Source organism: Xenopus tropicalis, chromosome 4, assembly GCF_000004195.4.
Source record: "Xenopus tropicalis strain Nigerian chromosome 4, UCB_Xtro_10.0, whole genome shotgun sequence".
NCBI lineage: Eukaryota > Metazoa > Chordata > Amphibia > Anura > Pipidae > Xenopus > Xenopus tropicalis.
Window position 1 is genome coordinate 48079757 of NC_030680.2, and position 21109 is coordinate 48100865.

The window sequence follows — 21109 nt, forward strand, 5'->3', positions numbered from 1 at the left end:
ACTGAAGTTTGCCTTTTACCTACAAGCCAGTGTTATCTTGTTAGGTGCTTGTATGCTTCTTGGGCTCCTTGCTATTGCTATTTCATGTATGTAGAATTCCTTGTGAGTCAAATCTACTGTGCAGACACAGCAGGTATAGCAGCTCTTATTTCATCAGGGGCTTCCTGGTTTAACTGGGGTTTCTGTTGTGGCAGTGTTGTACCATTTTCCTGCTTATATTATTTCTGGCAGGCCCTGGTTTGGTCTTTGGCTTAAAAGGCAGTTTTTTCCTACCAGGTATGAACAGAGTTGTAGTTCAACAACTCCTTTTTCTTGTGTGTTTACAGGTATTTATTTCTGTGTTTGCTAGCATGATAGGAGCCAACATTGGTAAATGTTTGATTGCTATATGGCCTTTGGTCAGCGTGGCCGCTGGTCTTGGTCCCTGTTAGCCAGTTTTTTGCTATGTCTCTTGGCTTGCATGGCTGATGTTCCTTGTTTTGGGCTTTGCCTTGTGTGCCTGTTGACCCTGGCCCTGATTATGGTTTTTGGCTTGCTTGGCCATTGGTTCTGTCTATGGCCTTTACCCCACTTGGCTGCAGTTCCTGCTTATGGCCTCTGGCTCATCGTCTACTGCCTCTGACCCCTGGCATTAGTCTTTTTGCTAAAGCCTTGGCTTGCTTGGCTGCCGGTCCTTGTCATGGACTTTGCCTTGTGTGCCTGTTGGCCCTGGTTATGGTCTTTGGCTTGCTTGGCTGTTGGTTCTGTTTATGGCTTTTGCCTCCCTTGGCTGCAGTTCCTAGTTATGGCCTTTGGCTTGCTTTGCTACTGCCTCTCACACCTGGCAGCAGAATTTTTGGTATAGGCTTGCCTGCTGGTTCCTTGTTTTGGACTCTGGCTTGCTTGTCTGCTTGTCCTTGTTGGCTTGAGCGGCCACTGGTCCTTGGTTTGGCCGTTTTCTTTGCTTGGTCGCTGGCCCTGGTTCTGGCCTTGACTCACTTGGCTGCTACCTCCGCTCTGGCTTTTAGCTCACTTGGCCGCTGGTTCTGGTTCTGCCTTCTTGTTTGCTTGGCCATTTTTCCCAGTTCTGTCCTTTGGCTTACTCGGCAGTGGGATCTGATTTTGGCCTTTGGCTGGCTTGCCCATTGGTTCCAGTTTTGACCTTTGGCTCGCTTGGCCATTAGTTTTGGACTTTAACTTGCTTGTCCATTGGTTTTGGCCTTTGGCTCTGGTTTCAGCCTTTTGGCTCAGGTTTTGACCTTTGGATTGATTGGCCTTTTGGTTCTGTTTTTGGCCTTGGTCTCCGGTTTGACCCTTAGCTTGCTTGGCCATTGGCTCCAGTTTTGACCTTTTGGCTCGCTTGCCCATTGGTTTTGGCCTTTGGCTCGTGTGACCATTGGCCTGGTTCTGGCCTTTGGCTTGCTTGGCCGTTGGTTCTGGCCTTTTGGCTTGCTTGGCCGTTGGCTCTGGTTCTGGCCTTTTGGCTTGCTTGGCCGTTGGCTCTGGTGCTGGCCTTTTGGCTTGCTTGGCCATTGGCTCTGGTTCTGGCCTTTGGCTTGCTTGGAGATTGACTCCAGTTTTGGCCTTTGGTCCTGGTTTGTAGCTCATTTGACCCCGGTTTTAGCCTTGGTTTGTTTGGCGACTAGCCCTGTTTTCTGTCCTTTGGCTCTCAGGGAGACTGGCCCTAGTTATTAACTTAGGCTCATAGGATGCTGGCAATTCTACATGAGGCTGCCAGTTTTGTTGTGGTTCTTGGCGCAGGTGGCTGCTGGCCTTGGCTTTAGTCCTTGGTGTATATGGATGCCAGTCATGCTGTGGTCCTTGGTGCAGGCATGTGGTTGTCTGCCTTTGATATGGTCTTTGGTTCATGTCATGGTGGGCATTGGTGCTTGTGGCTGTCTACCTTAGCTGCTTTCTTGGCATGTGTGGGTGCTTGTTTTTCACCTTGTATTCCACTCCTGTCCCCAAAGTAGCCACTTCTAGTAAGGTTTCTTTGCAGTTACAGTATCTGAACAGTGCATCAGTGGTTGCAGGTTTTAAGTTCTCTTGAGAGTCATGTATTGCAAGCACAGCGCTAGCTTATTGCTATTGCTTGTGTGCTAGCTCTCACTCGCTAGAGTCTCACTCTGGCATGTCCACCAGTGTTTTGCTTGGCATGTTCACCGGTCCTTTGTTGGCAGGGTGTTTGTCCACTGGTTGTTTAGCATGCATAGTATATGGCTCTTCTCTGATTTTCATGCAGGTTGGTTAGCTGGTGCATTGAGTATGGGCTGGCTGTGCACCAGTCGTTCCATGCATGATTTCCAGTTGATTCCAGTCATGTTAAGCTGGTTAGCTGATCTTCCATCTGCAGGTTGTGTACAGTTCCTAAACCTGGCCCTAACATTGCTGGTTAGGCAGCCTCTCAAAGTTGGTAGCTACAGTGAGTGGTAGGAAGTTGGGTTTCAGCCTGTCATGCTCTGTTACAGGCTTGAGTCCCTAGCTTGTTTGTGCCATAGGGGGCTTGATGGCTAGTGTGCCCTTTCACTGTTGGTCAGTTTCACTTGTAGGTTGCTTCAGATCTGTGCTTGGATTATCTTTTGCTGGTTGTTGAGTTTGACGGCTCTCAACACCAATTTAAGCTGATACCGGTGTGCTTTGGAGCTAGATGCTTGTGGATCGCATTTTTTTTTTTTAGGGCCCCAGGTTAGTGCTAAGGATCGGGGGCATAGAGGCAGCCCTAGTGGATAATGCATCAGAGTTGTGGTTAACTGGCCTGTTGTTGCTGGGCTGGTAACACCAGCGAGCTGCCCAGTGCCAGAGTTATGATTGTGACCGTTTTCTTTTTGTTGGCAGAGGATCCTCCCGAGCCAGGCTTGGATGTTTATGGCAACCATAGTGTGGAAATCCCTCTGGTCCCTGAGAGGATTCTTGTAGCAGGAAATGGTCAGTTTTTTCTTGTGATGCTCGATTTTTGTTTTTAGTATCCGTTGATATTATTATTCCCACCCCTTATTGTTTAGGGGCATGGCTTGGTAGATCCCATGCGTACTGACATGGAAGGGACGAAGAAGAAAATGAGAATTTCACTTACCGGTATATATACTGTAATAGGCAAATAAGGATTATTCAAAGTTCAACTCCAGCCTGCAGATGGCAGCCTTAGACAATCTGGAAACAGCAAGGCTGATACCATGTGACTATGCAAGGAGACATGAGAAAAAGGAATCCAAGGCAAGAGGGCAATCAGAGAGCAGGCACAGAGCTGGCAGCAGGGAGATAGAGATCATCTGGGATGCAAGGTTGGTAAAGTGCAGGAAAGGCTACACCAACTGCAGATTCCCCTTAGTGTGCCAGTGGGTATCAGTCAGAGAAGTATTTAACTCTCCTTGCACATTTGGGTCCTTGGCACATTTTACCCTACACATCTCAGAGACAATATTGTAAACATGTTTCAAAAAAATGTAGAAACTGAACTTTCTTTATTACATGAAACTATAAGTGATTTACCATCTAGGAATAATCTTACGAAGAAGGAAAAAAGGGCACTTAATATTTTGAAAAATGACCATGATATAGTTATTCGAAAAGCAGACAAGGGAGGCCAAATTGTTATACTTAATAAATCAGACTATGTATTTGAGGCCCATAGACAACTTTCAGACAGAGAAACATACTTACCTCTTGAAAAAAGTCCCTTGAATTTATATGCTTCAGAGCTTGATGCTTTGCTACAAGAGGCATTAAGCTTTAACATCATAGATGATAAACTTATCGCCTTTATTAAAAATGACACACCAAAATCAGCCATTTTTCACCATTTGCCTAAAATCCATAAAAAAGAGAGACCACCAGTAGGACGCCCTATTATAGCAGGTATTGGTTCACTTGGCGAAAACTTGTGCGAATTTATAGATCATTTTCTACAGCCCCTAGTTCTAAGACTTCCCAGTTATCTTAGAGATAGTGGTCACCTATTACATTCTCTTAATAACTATCAATGGAATTTACCTAATCTAAAATGGGCCTCAATTGATGTCGCTTCCTTATATTCATGTATTCCTCATGACCTGGGCCTACAGGCCATTGAATTTCATTTAAACCAATACAGCACTTATGACTCTAACTTCATCACTTTTTTACTACGATCTATATATTTTCTCCTCACACATAATTTTTTCTATTTTGATAAAAAGTACTATCTACAATGTAGAGGCACGGCCATGGGGGCCAAATTTGCACCTTCCTACGCGAACCTTTTTTTAGGTTGGTGGGAGGAGTTACACATATATAATGATAATCATTTTTTTGATAATATCCAATATTATGGACGCTACATTGATGATATTATAATTATTTGGTCCGGTACAGATGAACAATTTAATGACTTCATTAAATACATCAATACCAATAATTACAATCTACAATTCACTTCTGAAATACATCACACCAGTATTAATTTTCTGGATATCACACTAAGCACCTTTAATCATTCAGTCACTAGCACTATTTTTCGAAAAGAATGTTCAGCTAACACACTTCTAGAAGCTACATCATGTCATCCAAGGCATTCCATTCTTAATATTCCATATAGCCAATTTCTGCGTATTAGACGTGTTTACTCTGAAGAAACTGAATTCATGTCCAAGTCCACTGACCTTTACTATAGATTACTTGATAGAGGTTATCCAAAGAAGAACATCATAAAAGCTTTCGAGAGGGCTGCCGCTGTAGATAGATCCAGCCTTTTCGATAGATATAAAACCTGTGATTCAAAAAAATCTAAATATAAGAAAAATGTGCATAAAAAGGATAATGCTTCCTTGACTTGTATCTTAATTTACAGTCCACAACTAAATATGATAGAAAAGATTATTAACAATAATCTAACTATCTTAAAAACAGATCCTATTTTGAGGCAAATACTCAATAATGGACATAGATTTGTCACCCGAAAAACTGAAACTTTGAGTAACCTATTGTCTCCCAGTCTAATCCACACTGATGTAACCACCGATACTTGGTTATCTACAAAAGGGTGCTTCAAATGTGGAATCAGACAATGCATCACCTGTAATTACATACACAAAACGAATTGTTTTATCTCATCTACAACTTTGAAAAAATACCAGATAAAACATCTCATTAATTGTAACACTAGAAATGTTATATATCTCCTCACTTGTACCAAATGTATGATGCAATATGTCGGTCAAACTGGCAGAAAATTAAAAGAAAGGATAAGAGAACATGTGCTAAACATCACTAATACAAATAGTCATACAACCGTAGCAAAACATTTCCAAGAATGCTCGAATAGATCTCTTTCATTTTTACAGGTTACAGGGATAGATAGAGTAATCCCCAACCCTAGAGGGGGTAATATCTCTTCAATTCTAATTAGAAAAGAAACCAAATGGATTTTTTTCTTAAAAACTCGACAACCATATGGTTTAAACTTCGACTATGATGTTACTTGTTATGTATAAACTGTTCTAGCCTTTGTATTTATAATTAATTCAACAATGTTTATTGTATCCTTATGTGAATTTATGACTTTTTACTCCCGATCCCTAGCCATAAGACCCACTCGTCTGATTGGTTAATTGTATGATCCTTTCTATTGGTCAATTTGCCTTTAAATAATGTGTACTGTGCATAATGTCTCCAGCCTATGATTAAGTACCTCATGGTACGAAACGCGTAAGGCTTTTTTTTACATATGGATCCAATAAAATTTATACATTTTTAATGTAAACTACTTTTGTTGCTGCATTTCTCAACTTTGTTGAAAAAATCCGGAGTGCCTGCCTTTTCCAGTTTTGATTTTCCCATTTGGGTTCCAGCCAGTTCCACTAGGCTTTTACTGTAGCTAGTGCAGATTTAGGACCCAGTTTGGGACTTAGGGAATTGTTTTATAAGAAACAGAAGGTTCATTATTCCGGCCCTTCCAATCCAAGAGGAAAACCAGGACTAAATATTGGACACCCTGGAAACACCGGATGGCTATCCATTAATGCATACCTCCCAACCGTCCCGCTTTTAGCTGGACAGTCCCGATATTTATGGCACTGCCCGCTGTCCTGGATTCATTGTTAGATGTCCTGCTTCTCAGCATTGCCATTTAATTGATTGCTGTGCCTGCTCTGCTCTGGAGAAAAAGCCCGCCCCCTTAACTCTTGAATCTCCCCTGCTACCTCAAGCTCACAGGTTTGGGAACCTTAGGCTGGCTTGTTAATATGGCTTGAAATTCTAGTGGTACATTAATATTGTTTTGCTTTCAACTGATTAAGAATGGAAGGAAATAACATAGATTTATGTACCACTGTAATTGGCCCTGTTTATAACTTTGGCAAATGCACAGAACTGTTGGCATGTCTGAAGTTGATATGCCCTTTACCAGTTTCATTTAGTAATTTTACTGGGATGTCTGGGGTTAATATGCCCTTTATCAATTTAATGTAGTCATACTGGCACCTTTGAAGTTAATATGTCCTTTATTCTTTTTATTTAGTGATTATACTGGCAAATCTGGGGCATGTGGGGGCATGGCCACAAAGCAGTGACTACATGCGTCACATATTTTTGTCCCTCTTTCTCTTAATGAAATGTTGGGAGGTATGATTAATGGATTTCAAATCTAATGTACTGGATCTCATGGATGTCGCACCTTGGATAACAGATAAGTGCACACCAACATAAAGCAGACCTAAACCCTCAGTTATATATGGTGCACCACAGGGGTTAATAAACTGTGTTACTGTATTGCTTTGTTCTTTGCTGACATTGTTATGTTGGGTTGCAAAACTCAACATACTGTTCTTCGACTTCAGCATATTCTTCCGCTTCTTAATATTCTTTTTCTTCTTCTTATTCTTAGTGCCCCTAATTTTTTAAAAGCTACTCCTCCTACAGTTTTAGGGGTACAACACCCAGACTCCCCAGACTTTTTGCCCTATAGTGGAGCAGGTTGCTTGTGCTTGTCTAAGCGATCCTGTCTTTTTGTGGCGTCACAAGTGGGCAGAGCCACCAACAACCAATCAGATTTTACCTGTTGACGTTCAATGGGGAAATTCAACCTGCTACCAATCTCACGGTATTAATACCAGGGTACCCAAACGCTTCAAAGTTGGTCACTAGGGGACTTCATTTTTAGGTATGAAAAACTGGGTGGAGCCTCCAGCAGCCAATCAGATTTCATCTATTGAATTTTTTTGTTTGTTTAAATTTAAAATGTTGCCATTCTTATACTATTTCTACCAGGGTTTGGTTTATATTTAAACTGATGCCATTATTTAAGTTGTTAAACTTTGCAAAGTTAGTCACTGGGTATTTGCAGTTTAAAATTAGGAAAATTGGGCAGAGCCATCAAAAGCCAATCAAATTTCACCTATTTACTTTCAATGGTAAATTATGAAATGTAAAATGCTGTCAGTCCCCAAACGTTGCAGAGTTGGTCACTAGGGGACTGCAGTTCAAAAATAGGAAAAGTGGGTTGGGCCACTAACAGCCAATCACAGATTACCTATTGACTTTTTTTGGTTTAAATTTAAACTGCTGCTGTTCTTAAACTATTAATCCTAGGGTCCCTAAACTTTGCAGTTAGTCACTGGGTAACTGCAGTTCCAGTTTTAAAAAGTGGGCAGAGCTACCAACTGCCAGATCAGATGTCACTCATTGGGGCAGATTTATTTTTCATACGGCGCACAAACGCTTGCACGAAAAAATCGGAAAGATTTTACCGCAGTTTACAATTATACGGTACAAAAATTTTGTGACTTTTGGATTGCCAATACGATATTATCGTTACTAATACGAATTTTTCGTAAGCATTTTCGTGATATTTGCGATCTTCAGAAATTTTCGTTTCCAATCCGAATTTTTCCCATTCGGGATTCAAACTCGTGATTTGATAAATCTGCCCCTTAGACTTTCATCGGGGAAATTTAAATTGCTACCATTCAGACACCATTAAAACCAGGGTCCCAAACTTTGCACAGTGGTTTTTACTATATAACTGTGGTCCAAGGTTAGAAAAACTTCCCTTTCTCGTTTGTACTTTGTTCTTTTAAGGTTCTCATTTTCTAGTAAAATAGAGAGTGCTGCATTCACTCTCACCATAAATACAGCATGTGTGATATCTCTACTCTGTTAAAGGAACCCATACCTTGCCAGGCTACCCAGAACAAGGTAACAGATAATTTGAAACAAATTGGAGGCAGCATTGGTTACAATAAACAGAATTATTTTCTGCATTACTTGTGCAATCTTCTGTTTTTCATTTTGCATTGTATTATAATAATATGGAGGCCAGTTTTTTTCTTGACCCCCCCAGTGTTAATACCTGAATACCAATCCACAGCCAGACAAGCGTACTAAAGCTTTAATACTGAACTAAAAAAGAACTACCAGCTGCTAAAAATTGAAAGTTGAAAGGTCTATTGTAGTTACATAGGGTTAAAAAAAGAGTCCATCAAGTTCAACTCAAAGTAAACCCAGCACATACAACCTATACTGATCTATCTATACACGCATATACATAAACCATATATACCAACATCAATACTAACTGTATATTTTAGTATCACAATAGCCCTGAATACTATGCTTGTTCAAGAATTCATCCAAGCCCCTCTTAAAGGCATTAACAGAATCTGCCATCACAACGTCACTAGAAGGGAATTCCACAACCTCACTGCCCTCAATGTTTCAGAGAAAACAACCCCAACCGTGACAGTCAAACCTCATAGTTTAAATCTTCACATCCCCTTTCCCAGTTTAGTTGAACGTCTGCACTCTGTCCAGCTCATTAATATCCTTCTTAAAGAGGACCTGTCACCCAGACATAAAAAGCTGTATAATAAAAGTCCTTTTCAAATTAAAAATGAAACCAAAATGTATTTTTATATTAAAACATTCAAACCCATTATAAATGCATTTAAAAATCCCAGCTGTCAATCATATACTGCCTGCTCCGCCTCTATGCCTTAGGCATAGAGGTCGGGGCAGACAATTACTTAAACTTTCCATTCAGCACCCACAGTCCCCCTACCTACTCACCATCTAATTGTGTAGCCTGCACATGGGCAAGGGCATCAGGTCCCCCATTCTGGCACATACACAAGATTCTGGGGTGATACAAAGCTTGCTTTAATAACAGTGCCCACAAAACGGCAGCTGGCTGTGATTGTATATTCCCAAGACTAAAGGAAACAAGATTTATATCATTTATATAGTATGTGAAATTAATTTTGCTTAACAAACACAATAGAAAAGAAATTGGAATTTTTTCTTAGGGTGACAGGTCCCCTTTAAGGACTGGAGCCCAAAACCTATAAAGAGGCAAAATTATGTTTTCATCCCTTGAGTCATGCCCCCTGCATGGTTCTCACCTCAGATTCAGGCTGTAATCCCTCTGTATTGTTTAAAAATGTAATCCCCTGTGTTGGTCACACCTTTTAATCTCTGCATTGTTCACCCCCTGCAGTGTTCACACCTCAGGCTCAGGCTATAATCACTCCCATTGTTCACTTCTTCACACCTCAGACATAGGTACTGTAGGCAGAGTATGGCACATACAGCCAGCATAGGGCAGGTAGAGTATGGCACACACAGGCAGCATAGGTCAGGGAGGGTATGGCACACACAGGAAGGGTAGGGCAGGCAGAGTATGGCACACACAGGCAGGGTAGGGCAGGCAGAGTATGGCACACACAGGCAGGGTAGGGCAGGCAGAGTATGGCACACACAGGCAGGGTAGGGCAGGCAGAGTATGGCACACACAGGCAGGGTAGGACAGGCAGAGTATGGCACACACAGACAGCATAGGACAGGCAGAGTGTTGCCTGTGTGTGCCATACTCTGCTTGCCCTATGCTGCTTGTGGGAGGTGAACCTGGCAGGGGTTTGTTGTGGGAGTTTGTTAGCAGTTGGAAATAGCCATTAAATGGTCCCTAAGGTGTGTAATTATGTACTGGGGGTTGGCTCTGCTATTTACAGGGGAGGAGGAGGCATATGGAATTTAAGGGTATATCTTAATATGACATAATTCTTTCACATATGAATGATGGTTGATATCCCCACAGTAAGGACCAAGCATTTGGGATTTTGCTGTGCTACCACCATTGTGATAAAATAGGTGTGGTTTGAAGTGGGTGTGGTTTCAAAAAGGGGAGTTGTCAAAACTGGCTTCCATTAGCGGCCCTCCACCATGTATGCTAGAGAAATTCCGGCCCTCGGCACCATAGAAGTTGGACAGCACTGATTTAGTATATAACTCATATTTATATTATTTCTACCAAAGTGAATAACTTTGCACTTGTCAACATTGAACCTCATTTTCCATTTTACTGCCCAGTTTTCCAATTTTGTCAAATCACTCTGCAAAGTGGCAGCATCCTGCACTGAATATATAGAACAACTTAGTATCTTTTTTATCAGGAAATAAAAGATTTAAAATAATAAAGAGAATACGGTTGCACCTTCCACTTGGATATATCTCAAGTCTAATTATATTCCCCCATAAAAGGATCTCAAATCAAGTGAGGATGGAAGGAGAATGTGCATCAGGAGTAACAGACCAAAATATACACAGAAAAAGAGAGCACCATAAAGGTGATCTCAAAAGACTCCAGTTAGGTGCACCATTCCCTCCCCCTTATACCAGGTGAATCAGTACCAAAGAATGAAATAAAACTTAACTTTTAATAATAAACTACTAAAAATACTAATGGGTTCTTCCCTTGAGGTTAAAATTAGTTAAAAAACACAGAGGGTGAAATCTGAACCTTATGGTTCCTAGAGGTGATAGGGGAAAGTCAGCGGAGAGAAAGGGGTCAATTTGTTTCACATTCCGCAAACCATACTTGGGGATCCAAAGCAGCAAAATGGGCTAAAGTTTACACTCTTCAAGACCAGGAAGCTAAAACTGTCACAATAACTTTAGTGTAGGAGTGGATCATCAAACACCTAAACACTGAACACGTCTTGAAAGACTTTTGATTCAAAATTCCTACCCTGGTCTGTATGGAGGGACCTTGGTACACCTGTAATAAACAGGCAAATAAAGACTGTGCAAAGGTCAACTCCACTCTGCAGATGGAAGCCTTAGACAATCTGGAAACAGCAAGGCTGATACTATGTGACTATGGAAGGAGAGATGGGAAAAAGGAAGGCAGGCAAGAGGCCAAGGAGAGAGCATGCACAGAGCTAGAAGCAGGGAGAGAGAGAGATCTGGGATGCAAGGTTGGTATAGTGCAGGTTCCCCATTGTGTGCCAGTAAGTATCAGTCAGGGAGGATTTTACTCTCCTCGCTATTACGAGTGTAAAGGTTGGTACTAGCAGGCTATGGGCTTCCATGTACAACAAACTGTAACAGATTAAATAAATCACACTGCAAAGTCCATATTGTGTTGCCAAAAGCTCATGAACTGTACTTTTCTATAATTACCGCCTGCCCCAAGTAGGTGTTAATTTTCCCATAGACTAATGCAATATTAAGCACGTCCAAGTGTTTGTGAATCACGCGTTAGTATTATTTCTGCGCGAGAAATAACACAATCGGTTGCACGCTATTTAACGCACGCAATATGCGACTTAACGCATACGATAATACTTTAGCGAATCGCACAGGGTTTTTTTCGCGTCAATTTTAGCGCAAAAAAAACATGCGATAACGGTTATTGACCTTTAGTGAATCAACCCTAATGTTTCCTATAGACCCGGGTCTAAGAATACCAAAATAGATACTCTACCCAGATTCTTGGCTACAGAAGAGACTTCCATGGTTCCTCCCTGCCCTATTGTTTCCCAAGTTCAGCCTGCTTCTGAAGTTCCATCAGAATGTCCTTCTGGTAAGACTTTTGTACCTCAGGATTGCGTGCTTCAAGTTCTTTCGCGGTGGTCTTCCACCATGTTTTACTGTGGCGATGGTGTTCTTGGGGTGATGGGATGTGTTGGGTTTGCGCCAGACATAGCATCTTCCTTGGTGGCTGAAAAGTTCAATTTTAGTCTCATCTGACCAGAGCACCTTCCTCCATACATTTGATGAGTCAAAACATGCCTTCTTATTTTTAACATAAGTAATGGCTTTTTTCTGGCCACTCTTCCATAAAGCCCAGCTCTATGGCCTGTACAGCTTATTGTGGTCCTATGGACAGATACTCCAGTCTCTGCAGTCACTGCAACTCCTTCCTTTGGTCTCTGTGCTGCCTGTCTAATTAATGCCCTCCTTGCTTGGTCTGTGAGTTTTGGTGGGCGGCCCTCTCTTGGCAGGTTTGTTGTGGTACTTTGTTCTTTCCATTTGAAGATGATGGATTTGATGGTGCTCCGGGGATCTTCAAAGATTTGGATATTTTTTTTATAACCCAACCATGACTTGTACTTCTCAAAAACTTTGTCCCTGACTTCTTTGGAGAGCTCCTTGGTGTTCATGGTGTGATGCCTCTTGATTAGTGGTGTTGAAGCCTCTGGGGCCTTTCAGAAAGGGTGTGTTTATACTGACAGATTATGTGACACTTAGATTGCACACAGGTGGAATTCATTTCATTAATATTCATTTCACTAATTATGTGACTTTTGAAGGTAATGGGTTGCACCAGGACTTTTTAGGGGCTTCATGGCAAAGGGGGTGAATACATATGCACATGCCAATTTTCAGTTTTTTATTTTTTTAAAAAAAAATTTATATGTATTTTTGTCATTTCACTTAGACTATTTTGTGCAGATCCATCACATAAAATAAGATTAAGAAACATTTAAATTACACGTTGTAATGTAACAAAATAGGTAAAAAGCCAATGTGAATACTTTTGCAAGGAGCTGTATATATAAGCACCCGATGGTCACCCCCCCAAAACGTGAAGCACTAGGCTCAGCCCTTGGGTGCCTTATTATAAATACGCCCCTGCCTAGAGGGACTCGTACCTCTAGTGAAGTCGGGGAGCAGGGACCCCGTGAAGCATATATAAGGGGATCATATAATAACCTCTCTAATGCCTTTTTTACCAGTAGGTCCTTCCAACGGACACAAGGGCACCCACTCCGTTTAGAAGAAGGGAGGTTCCGTTTGTGTGAAGTTGTGGAATTCCCTCCCGAATTATTTGTGCTGGCTGATACATTACATAGATTTAAAGAATAAGTAAATCTTTTTTTTTCTATCAGTAAAATTACTCTAAAGAGCCTCCAGAGAGCATTTTCCTGGTTCCTCAGTTAGAAGTTGATCGTTTTTCTTTGCTTCCTTGTGCAGAGTGAAGCCCCGGCCCCACATCCTGTTCAGTTCTCTCTTCAATTCGACTACCTGTATTTGACATGGAGAGCCTTCTGGGCATGCCTGGAGGCAGCAGGAGCCAGTCTATGAATTAGCAGGGTTTTTTGTTTTTTTTTATGAGCGAGGGACTGGTTCAATTGCCATCTTGGAGTCAGGAAGGATATTTTCTCCCCTCTGCAGCAAATTTAAGAAGCTTCAGATGGGTTTTTTTTGCCTTCCTCTGGATCAACTAGAAGTTAGGCATTATGGTTGGACGTGATGGACGTACGTCTTTTTTCAACCTAACTTACTATGTTACTATGCTGCCTTAGTGAAGGGACCGCAGTAGTGACAGGCTGTCTGTTGTAGGGATCCAGACCACTTAAGACCACTTAAGACCACCCTAAGGACATAAATCTACTTAACCCACCTGGCTCTCCACAGTGGTGCATCATTTGATACTGCTGTATCATGTACTTTTTGATACCTGCCATTCCATCTACATATTTGTGAGTATTGATACCCCTGAATTGCCTTGATTGCCTTGATTGGCTTGGACAATAAACCAGTTCTGTTTGAGTTATCTGCAGGTATAGTGCAACAACACGCTCCATAATTATCCTTCCACATAGCGAAGGCCCATCCTTGTCTGTATTACAGTTTAAAAGGGTTTATACATTCACCAAAATACACTGGAGAGGCTAATCTTAAAAATGAAATTGAAATGAAAATTTGTGTTCATCAGTGCTCCCCAAGGAACCTGACAGAGTTCAGAGCTATATAAAAGAGAATTGCCAAATACTAACAAATCTAGGGGGCCGATTCACTAAAGTGCGATAAAACGTGCGCTATTTATAGTGTGCAGTAAAAATTTTATTGCGTCTTAATTTTCGCGACTTTTCCACTTTTTCCGCACGATTCACTATAAGCATACTTGCGCTATTTTACGCACGGTATTTCATGTGATATTTTTGTCGCAATAAATATCGTGCACGGTATTTTTCGCATGCACGCTATTTATCGCAAGCGCTAATTGTCGCGACATTACGCACACGACAATCGGCAGCATAAAACTGGCAACGTTTTGCCCTGGGAGAGCACAGAGTGCTAGAGAGGTGCTGTATAAATGTTTGTTTGCAAAAAAAAACCCCAAAAAGCAATAAAAATATAAATAAGAAAAAAAAAGAAGTGCTAGAGATAATAAAATGGGGGGGGGGGGCATTTAAGAATATTTAGCCAAATACTTACGGGTCCGTTTGCTAAAGTGGCTTAAATTAAGTGGGAGATTTTAGACACAGAATAAATGGCAAATATTTTATGGGCACTTTATTAAACGGGAACAAATATAATATTGCAATTATTCTGGCAACAAAACATTTGATTGGCAGTTATCACCCTCGCCAGAAAATACGCTACGTACTAATTAACGCAAGCTTTACTATTCAGCAAAATGGACTAAAGACGAAATTGTTGGCAGAATATTTGCAAACATTTAAACCATATAGCATATTGATGCTGTTACTGATAAATGTAAGAGTGTAGGGGAAACTACATGAAAGTATAGAATACCATATCAATGAAGGATAAATAATTAGACATTACTCAGTTCAAAAGTTCAAAAATAAAACAACTTTTATTTTTACAATTAAAGGGGAAAAAAATAGGGAAAATAAAACTTAGGGCTTGCTGCCCTTGAGTTCTCGAATGTCCCTCCTGAGTTCGTTGATTTCCCCCCGGAGCTGGGCCAGCTTGGCCTTGATGTTGGCCAGGTCCTCCTGCACTGATGGTCCCTCGCCTGCAGGAGAACCTGGTGCCCAGCGCTTGGCCTGGGGGGAGTCCGGGGCCTGGGGGGAAACTGGGGGAGGAAAGAAGGGGGGCAGTGTCCGGGGCCTCGGGGGACCCTGGGGCCTCGGGGGCCTCTTCGGCCTCGGGGGCCTCTGGAGCTGGGGCCTCTGGGGCCTCTGGTCTTGGGGCCTCTGCTGGTGGGGCCTCTGGAGCCTCTGGGGCCTGGGCGGGTGCTGCTGCCTGGCCGGGTGCTGGGGCCTCGGGGGCCGCTTGAGCCTGGTGGGCCTCGGGGGCCACAGGAGCCTGGTTTGCCTGGGGTTGTGCCTGGGGATGAGGCGCCAGCTTAAGTTTTGTGAGATAGTATTGCAAGATGTTATTTTGTACTTTTAGTTCAAATTACTTTCTAAATCTTTTACTGAACGTATACTGTAAAAGCATAATAAAGTACAATAATTACCTTCTGCTATTTCAGCGATCAGATCTGAATTCCTACGCTTCAGGTCCGACCATATGCGCTGGAGCAGGCGGAGGTCCACATCAAGGGCAAACCCGGCGAGCAAACCAGCTTGGAGCTCGCCCAGGATCGCCCTCTTCCTCTCGTGGACCCCTAAGGGCCCCAGCGGCGGGTTGTCATATCCTGAGCGTAGGAAGAATGTCGCAATATAGCGCCTCTCCCCTGGTAGCAGCTCTGAAACCCCAGGCATGATGCTCTCAGTTTGGTGACAGCAGGCTCAATGACACAAAATGGCCCCAAGTCACACATGTCACGAGATTACAAAATCGCTACAAAATGTCCGCGAGATTACAAAGTCGCGACAAAGAAATCACCAAAATATACCTAGTAATGTATTTTGTGCGACTAAATATTTACTGCTACAGTACTGTATATTATCGCGACTAAAGATTTACCGCTATAGTACTGTATATTATCGCGACTAAATATTTACCGCTATAGTACTGCATATTATGGCGACTAAATATTTACCGCTATAGTACTGCATATTATGGCGACTAAATATTTACCGCTATAGTACTGCATATTATGGCGACTAAATATTTACCGCTACAGTACTGTATATTATCGCGACTAAAGATTTACCGCTATAGTACTGTATATTATCGCAACTAAATATTTACCGCTATAGTACTGTATATTATCGCGACTAAATATTTACCGCTATAGTACTGTATATTATCGCGACTAAAGATTTACTACTATAGTAGCGAAATTCCATACATGCCAAAAAATTTAGTAAAAAGACACATACTTGAATAAATAACACTGCTAAGTCCATATTTTATTGCCAAAAACTCATTTACTGTACTTTTCTATAATTTATCGCCTGCCTGTAGTAGGTGTTAATAGACAAATGCGATATTTAGCGCGCCTAAGTGTTTGTGAATCATGTGATCATATTCTTTTCAGTACCAAAATTAAACTAGCGCATGCGGTCGCGCAAAAATTTACGCATGCGATATGGCGACTTAACGCATGCGATAATACTATGGTGAATTGTGCGCTAATTATCGCGACTAATTTAACGCAAAAAAGCGTGCGATAAATTTTATCGCACTTTAGTGAATCAGGCCCTAAGGGGCTGATTTACTAACCCACGAATTCGAATCCGAATTGGAAAAATTCCGATTGGAAAACGAACATTTTGCGACTTTTTCGTATTTTTTGCGATTTTTTCGGCGCCTTTACGACTTTTCGGAAATTATCACGACTTTTTCGTTACCAATACGATTTGCGCAAAAAAACGCGAGTTTTTCGTAGCCATTCCGAAAGTTGCGATTTTTTCGTAGCGTTAAAACTTGCGCGAAAAGTTGCGCTTTTTTCGTAGCGTTAAAACTTAAAAGGCGCGACGTTTTGCGCAAGTTTTAACACTACGAAAAAATCGCAACTTTTTGCGCAAGTTTTAACGCTACGAAAAAATTGCAACTTTCGGAATGGCTACGAAAAACTCGCGTTTTTCCGCAAAAATCATATTGGTAACGAAAAAGTCGATAATTTTCCGAAAAAATCGCAAAATACCGATCATTACGAAAAAAACGCAATCGGACGCATTCGGCCCGTTCGTGAGTAAGTAAATGGGCCCCTAGGTGTCAATTACTTAAAGGACATGTAAACCCCACACACAAAAATTTAATCAGTGAACAGCCTCTTTGAAATCTTTCAATACCGGCCACACTGGTTGTCTGGTTGTCTGGAGGTTAATAGTAAGGCTGCAGCGTCCCCTTTATCACTTAGATTTTCTTCTGCTCCTGTAACCCTCTGGAATTTACTTTGACTTCTGGCTTTTGGGCATGCTCAGTTGTTCTAAGCACAGATTACTAAACACACCCTCCAGTCTAGCAGCCGGTGAAGAGATGGCATTGCTGGTTTCCATAGAAACTCAGCTCTAGCTCTCTGCTTCAATTTGTTTCTCCTAACCTCCTCTACTGAGCTCAGCTCAAACAAAGCAGAACTTTTATCTGACAGTTCTGCCTGTGTGAACCTGTATTCTTGATGAAATGTATGCTGAATAAGAGTCTTTGTTTGTGTATGCTGTTTGCAGATTTAAATGTATCAGAGGAAAAATGGCCACCAGGTGAAAGCTGCTATTTGCTTTAGGAAAATGTGATAGTGCTAGCAAACGGAGGGGATATATGCAGTACAAATAATGTCATTTGGGTGGGGGAGACGTGCCCAACTGATATACATTGTAGACAAATGTAGGCTTTACATGTCCTTTAAGTCTGAACTTATTCACAATCATAATGAAAGGGATTTTCATCAAGTTGTAACTTTGGGGAATTGAGTTATGTATTTTCAATATATTGATTCTTTTTTTTTTGATGAAGACATGTTACATTTAAATGTACAGTATTTTATGTACCTAAGCGAGTAAACTATACTTTTAAATACATGAATAGCCAATAAAAGCACAATGATATGATTCAAGCTCTATGACACACTAGGGCTGATTCACTAAAGTACGATAAAACGTGCGCTATTTATAGCGTGTTAAAAATTTTATCGCGTCTAAATTTTCGCGACTTATCGCACGATTCATTATAAGCATACTTTAATTTACGTGCGACATTGCATGCGTTATTTAACTCGCGAAGACTATTTTCATTCGGTATTTGACGGTACATGCGCTAATTATCGCCCGCGTATAGTCGCCGCAAATAGATAGTAGCCGCATATGAATTGTCGCCACATATATATGGTAGCATATAAATGGTAGCATATAATTAGTAGCTGCTTATAAATAGTAACTGCTAGTCATGAGCGAATCTGTTCCGTTTATCTTTAGCGAAAAATTCGCAATGTCATGTGGCCAAAAAAATTGTTGCCCGCGACTATTTATATGCGGCTACAATTGATGAAATGTTTCACCAGGCATGGATTCGCGGCGAATTTTTGGACGTGCTGCGAATTTTTCCGCGGCAAATTTTTTCATGCGTTTTGCCATTGGCGGATTGTTTTCCGAAACGCATGAAAAAATTTGCCGCACATCCAAAAATTTGCTGCAAATCCATGCCTGGCGAAACATTTCATCAATTGTAGCCGCATATAATTAGTCGCGCGAATAAACGCACGCCATGTTAGTCATACATGCCAATACTTTTGTAAAATTACTGTATTAAAAATGACCATTTCCCTGCAAACTGGAGGCTTCGTCACTCTAGGGCCAACACATACTTGAATATATAGCACTGCAAAGTCCATATTTTATTGCCAAAAGCTAATTTACTGTACTTTTCTATAATTATCGCCTGCCTCAAGTAGGTGTTATTTTTTCGCATAGCCTAATGCGATATTCAGCACCCCTAAGTGATTGTGAATTATGCGTTAGTATTCTTTTCAGCGCGCTATTTAACGCATGCATTAAAACTAACGCATGCGGCTGCGCAAAAAATAACGCATGCGATATGCGACTTAACGCACGCGGTAATACTGTAGTGAATCGCGCGCTAATTTTCGCATCTATTTTAACGCAAAAAAACATGCGATAAAATATATCGCACTTTAGTGAATCAACCCCATTATGTCAGTTTTGCTTTGCAGAGCCCATGGAAAACTTTGGTTGAAGTAGAGGTTATTATTAAATTATCAGGTTTCATTAAAGAAACCATGGTAGAATGCAGCAGTTGCCTACACTCCCATGCCTGTGCTGCCACATGCATGCAGCAAATGAGAGGTGATAGAATGCTTAAACTGGCTGGGGATTCTCTCTTTATTAAAATCAATATCATACAAATACAGAAAACAAAGACGATCAGCTCATTAAATCACTAGAAAAAATCTGAAAATAATATTAACAGTGGCTGGGTGTCAAGGCCAGGAAGACAAGTCGATGTAAGCAAGCCCACAAACGTCTCACACTACCGGAGGCTTGCTTGAGGATGGGAACAGGAAGCACGGAAGTGGAGAGAGGCCGGAGAGCCAAACGAGGTACAACAGGATTAGGCGAGAGAATAGTCAGACAGATCCAGGTCGAGGCAGGCAGAACAGGCTCAGAAGCGAAGGTCAGGCAAGGTTCAAAAACAAAGAAGCAGGATCAGGATAAACGCCAGGCACAAGAGTAAACTTGATAACCAAGCAAAGATGGTGGATTCTAGGCGACTATTTAAACTAACAGGATGGCGCCAATACACGAGGATGCACTTGCATCAAGATGCACGCTGAATTGCGTCACTTTCATTGCACCGCGAACGTTCTTTCCTGCGCAAGTGCGCTGATCGAGCCCATGCAGACTGGGAAACTACCATACAGCAGATCCCTTGATTCTGGCCCCCTTGTGCCCCATGCCCCCTGCTGTATGGCAGTTGCACCACTGTATAATTTTGTAGTGGATGTATGGGGTGCCATTTTTCCCAAGTAAATTTTGCCTACAAAAATACATTCTGTATACAAAAAACAATCCCCAGTACACAGAATGAAAGGATATAAGTATATTACAAATACATTTTATATATATATATATATATATATATATATATATATATATGTAGCCCACTTTTGTGGATGTCAGTGATGCTACCTGCTGATTTCTCTTTACTTGGCGCTACAGGAGTCCTGAGCCCTGCTTACTATGGGGGTTAACAGGGATTTCTCCCTTAATGGCGTGCCTCCACCCAGAGATGATCTTGTGGAACTATAATCCACACCCTGGGAACTTAATGGTACTTGGTACCCCTCAATGGGACCCACTTATTCCTGGCTGATTTGCCCCACCCTGGGGTAATTCCTTACTAGCTTGTAGTGGTCCTCTGGATATGAAGGAAATTCAGACAGTCGATTATGTGGTAAAACAAGTGAGCTGCTTTATTGTGAGCAGAACCTCTCCAGGGGTGGCATACAGTCATTCAACAGCAGGGCATATTCTCCTTAACTTCTCATTGAGAACCTTTTCCTGTTGGGTAACCTACGGTACTCCCGCCAAGTGCTCCCATCTAGGTGATCCCCCCGATACTCTCCCCAGGAGACACTCTCTCTTAGAGTTCTCCCCGGCACTCACGCTAGGCAGACCCACCACAAGGACTCACCCCGGTACTCACACCCAGGCACCCTCAGATCCGGACTCCTAGTGGGGACTTGATCCACCTACCTAGCCACTTTGTGCCCTGCTCTCCAGCAGATGTAATGCTGGGGGGTCTTAACCCCTGGAGGGGCAATATCCGCCCATTCTTACTAAATCTTCCTACATGGCACTCCTAGAGTGTCCTATCACATGAAACTGCTTACTAAACTTGGATATATGTGGAGCACCTCTATCCGAGGCACTCCCAGCACTAAGAACTAACAGAACATGGCTGCATGCCCTTTTATATCTAGTGGTTGCTGGTGAGAAATGCAGGGGAAACTCCCTTTTAGCAGAAAGACATCTAGAACCACTTTTAGGTGTCCAATTCCCTAAGGCCACCCTCTAGTGCCTGTCTAAGGAGAACCCATCCTAGGGGCCCCAAATCTTGGGGATCCCTACATATATATATATGTCGAGGAATTTAAGGTACCACCTTTGTTATCTTATAGGCGCCCCCGTAATCTGCGTGACAGATTGGTGAGAGCTGATCTGGGTACCAAACATAGTGATCGACAGAGGTTATTAATGCCCCTAAAGAATGGGAT

The 21109-nt window shown here is 41.9% G+C and overlaps 1 protein-coding gene across 1 annotated transcript; it reads left to right on the forward strand.

The window, feature by feature from the left end:
• The first annotated feature begins 3407 nt into the window (after nt 1-3407).
• Nucleotides 3408-19566, forward strand: LOC101733881. The gene is made up of 2 exons (XM_018093184.1): nt 3408-4153; nt 19323-19566. The coding sequence occupies exons 1-2, from the start codon at nt 3408-3410 to the stop codon at nt 19564-19566; spliced, it is 990 nt and encodes a 329-aa protein (XP_017948673.1).
• Nucleotides 19567-21109: the final 1543 nt, after the last annotated feature.

Excerpts from the sequence above, each read along its gene's own strand:
- LOC101733881 (XM_018093184.1), top strand. The coding sequence starts at position 3,408 with ATGTTTCAAAAAAATGTAGAAACTGAACTTTCTTTATTACATGAAACT. Across the intron at positions 4,154-19,322 it reads TTTTTCTATTTTGATAAAAA|GAAGACAAGTCGATGTAAGC; the intron begins GTACTATCTACA and ends TGTCAAGGCCAG.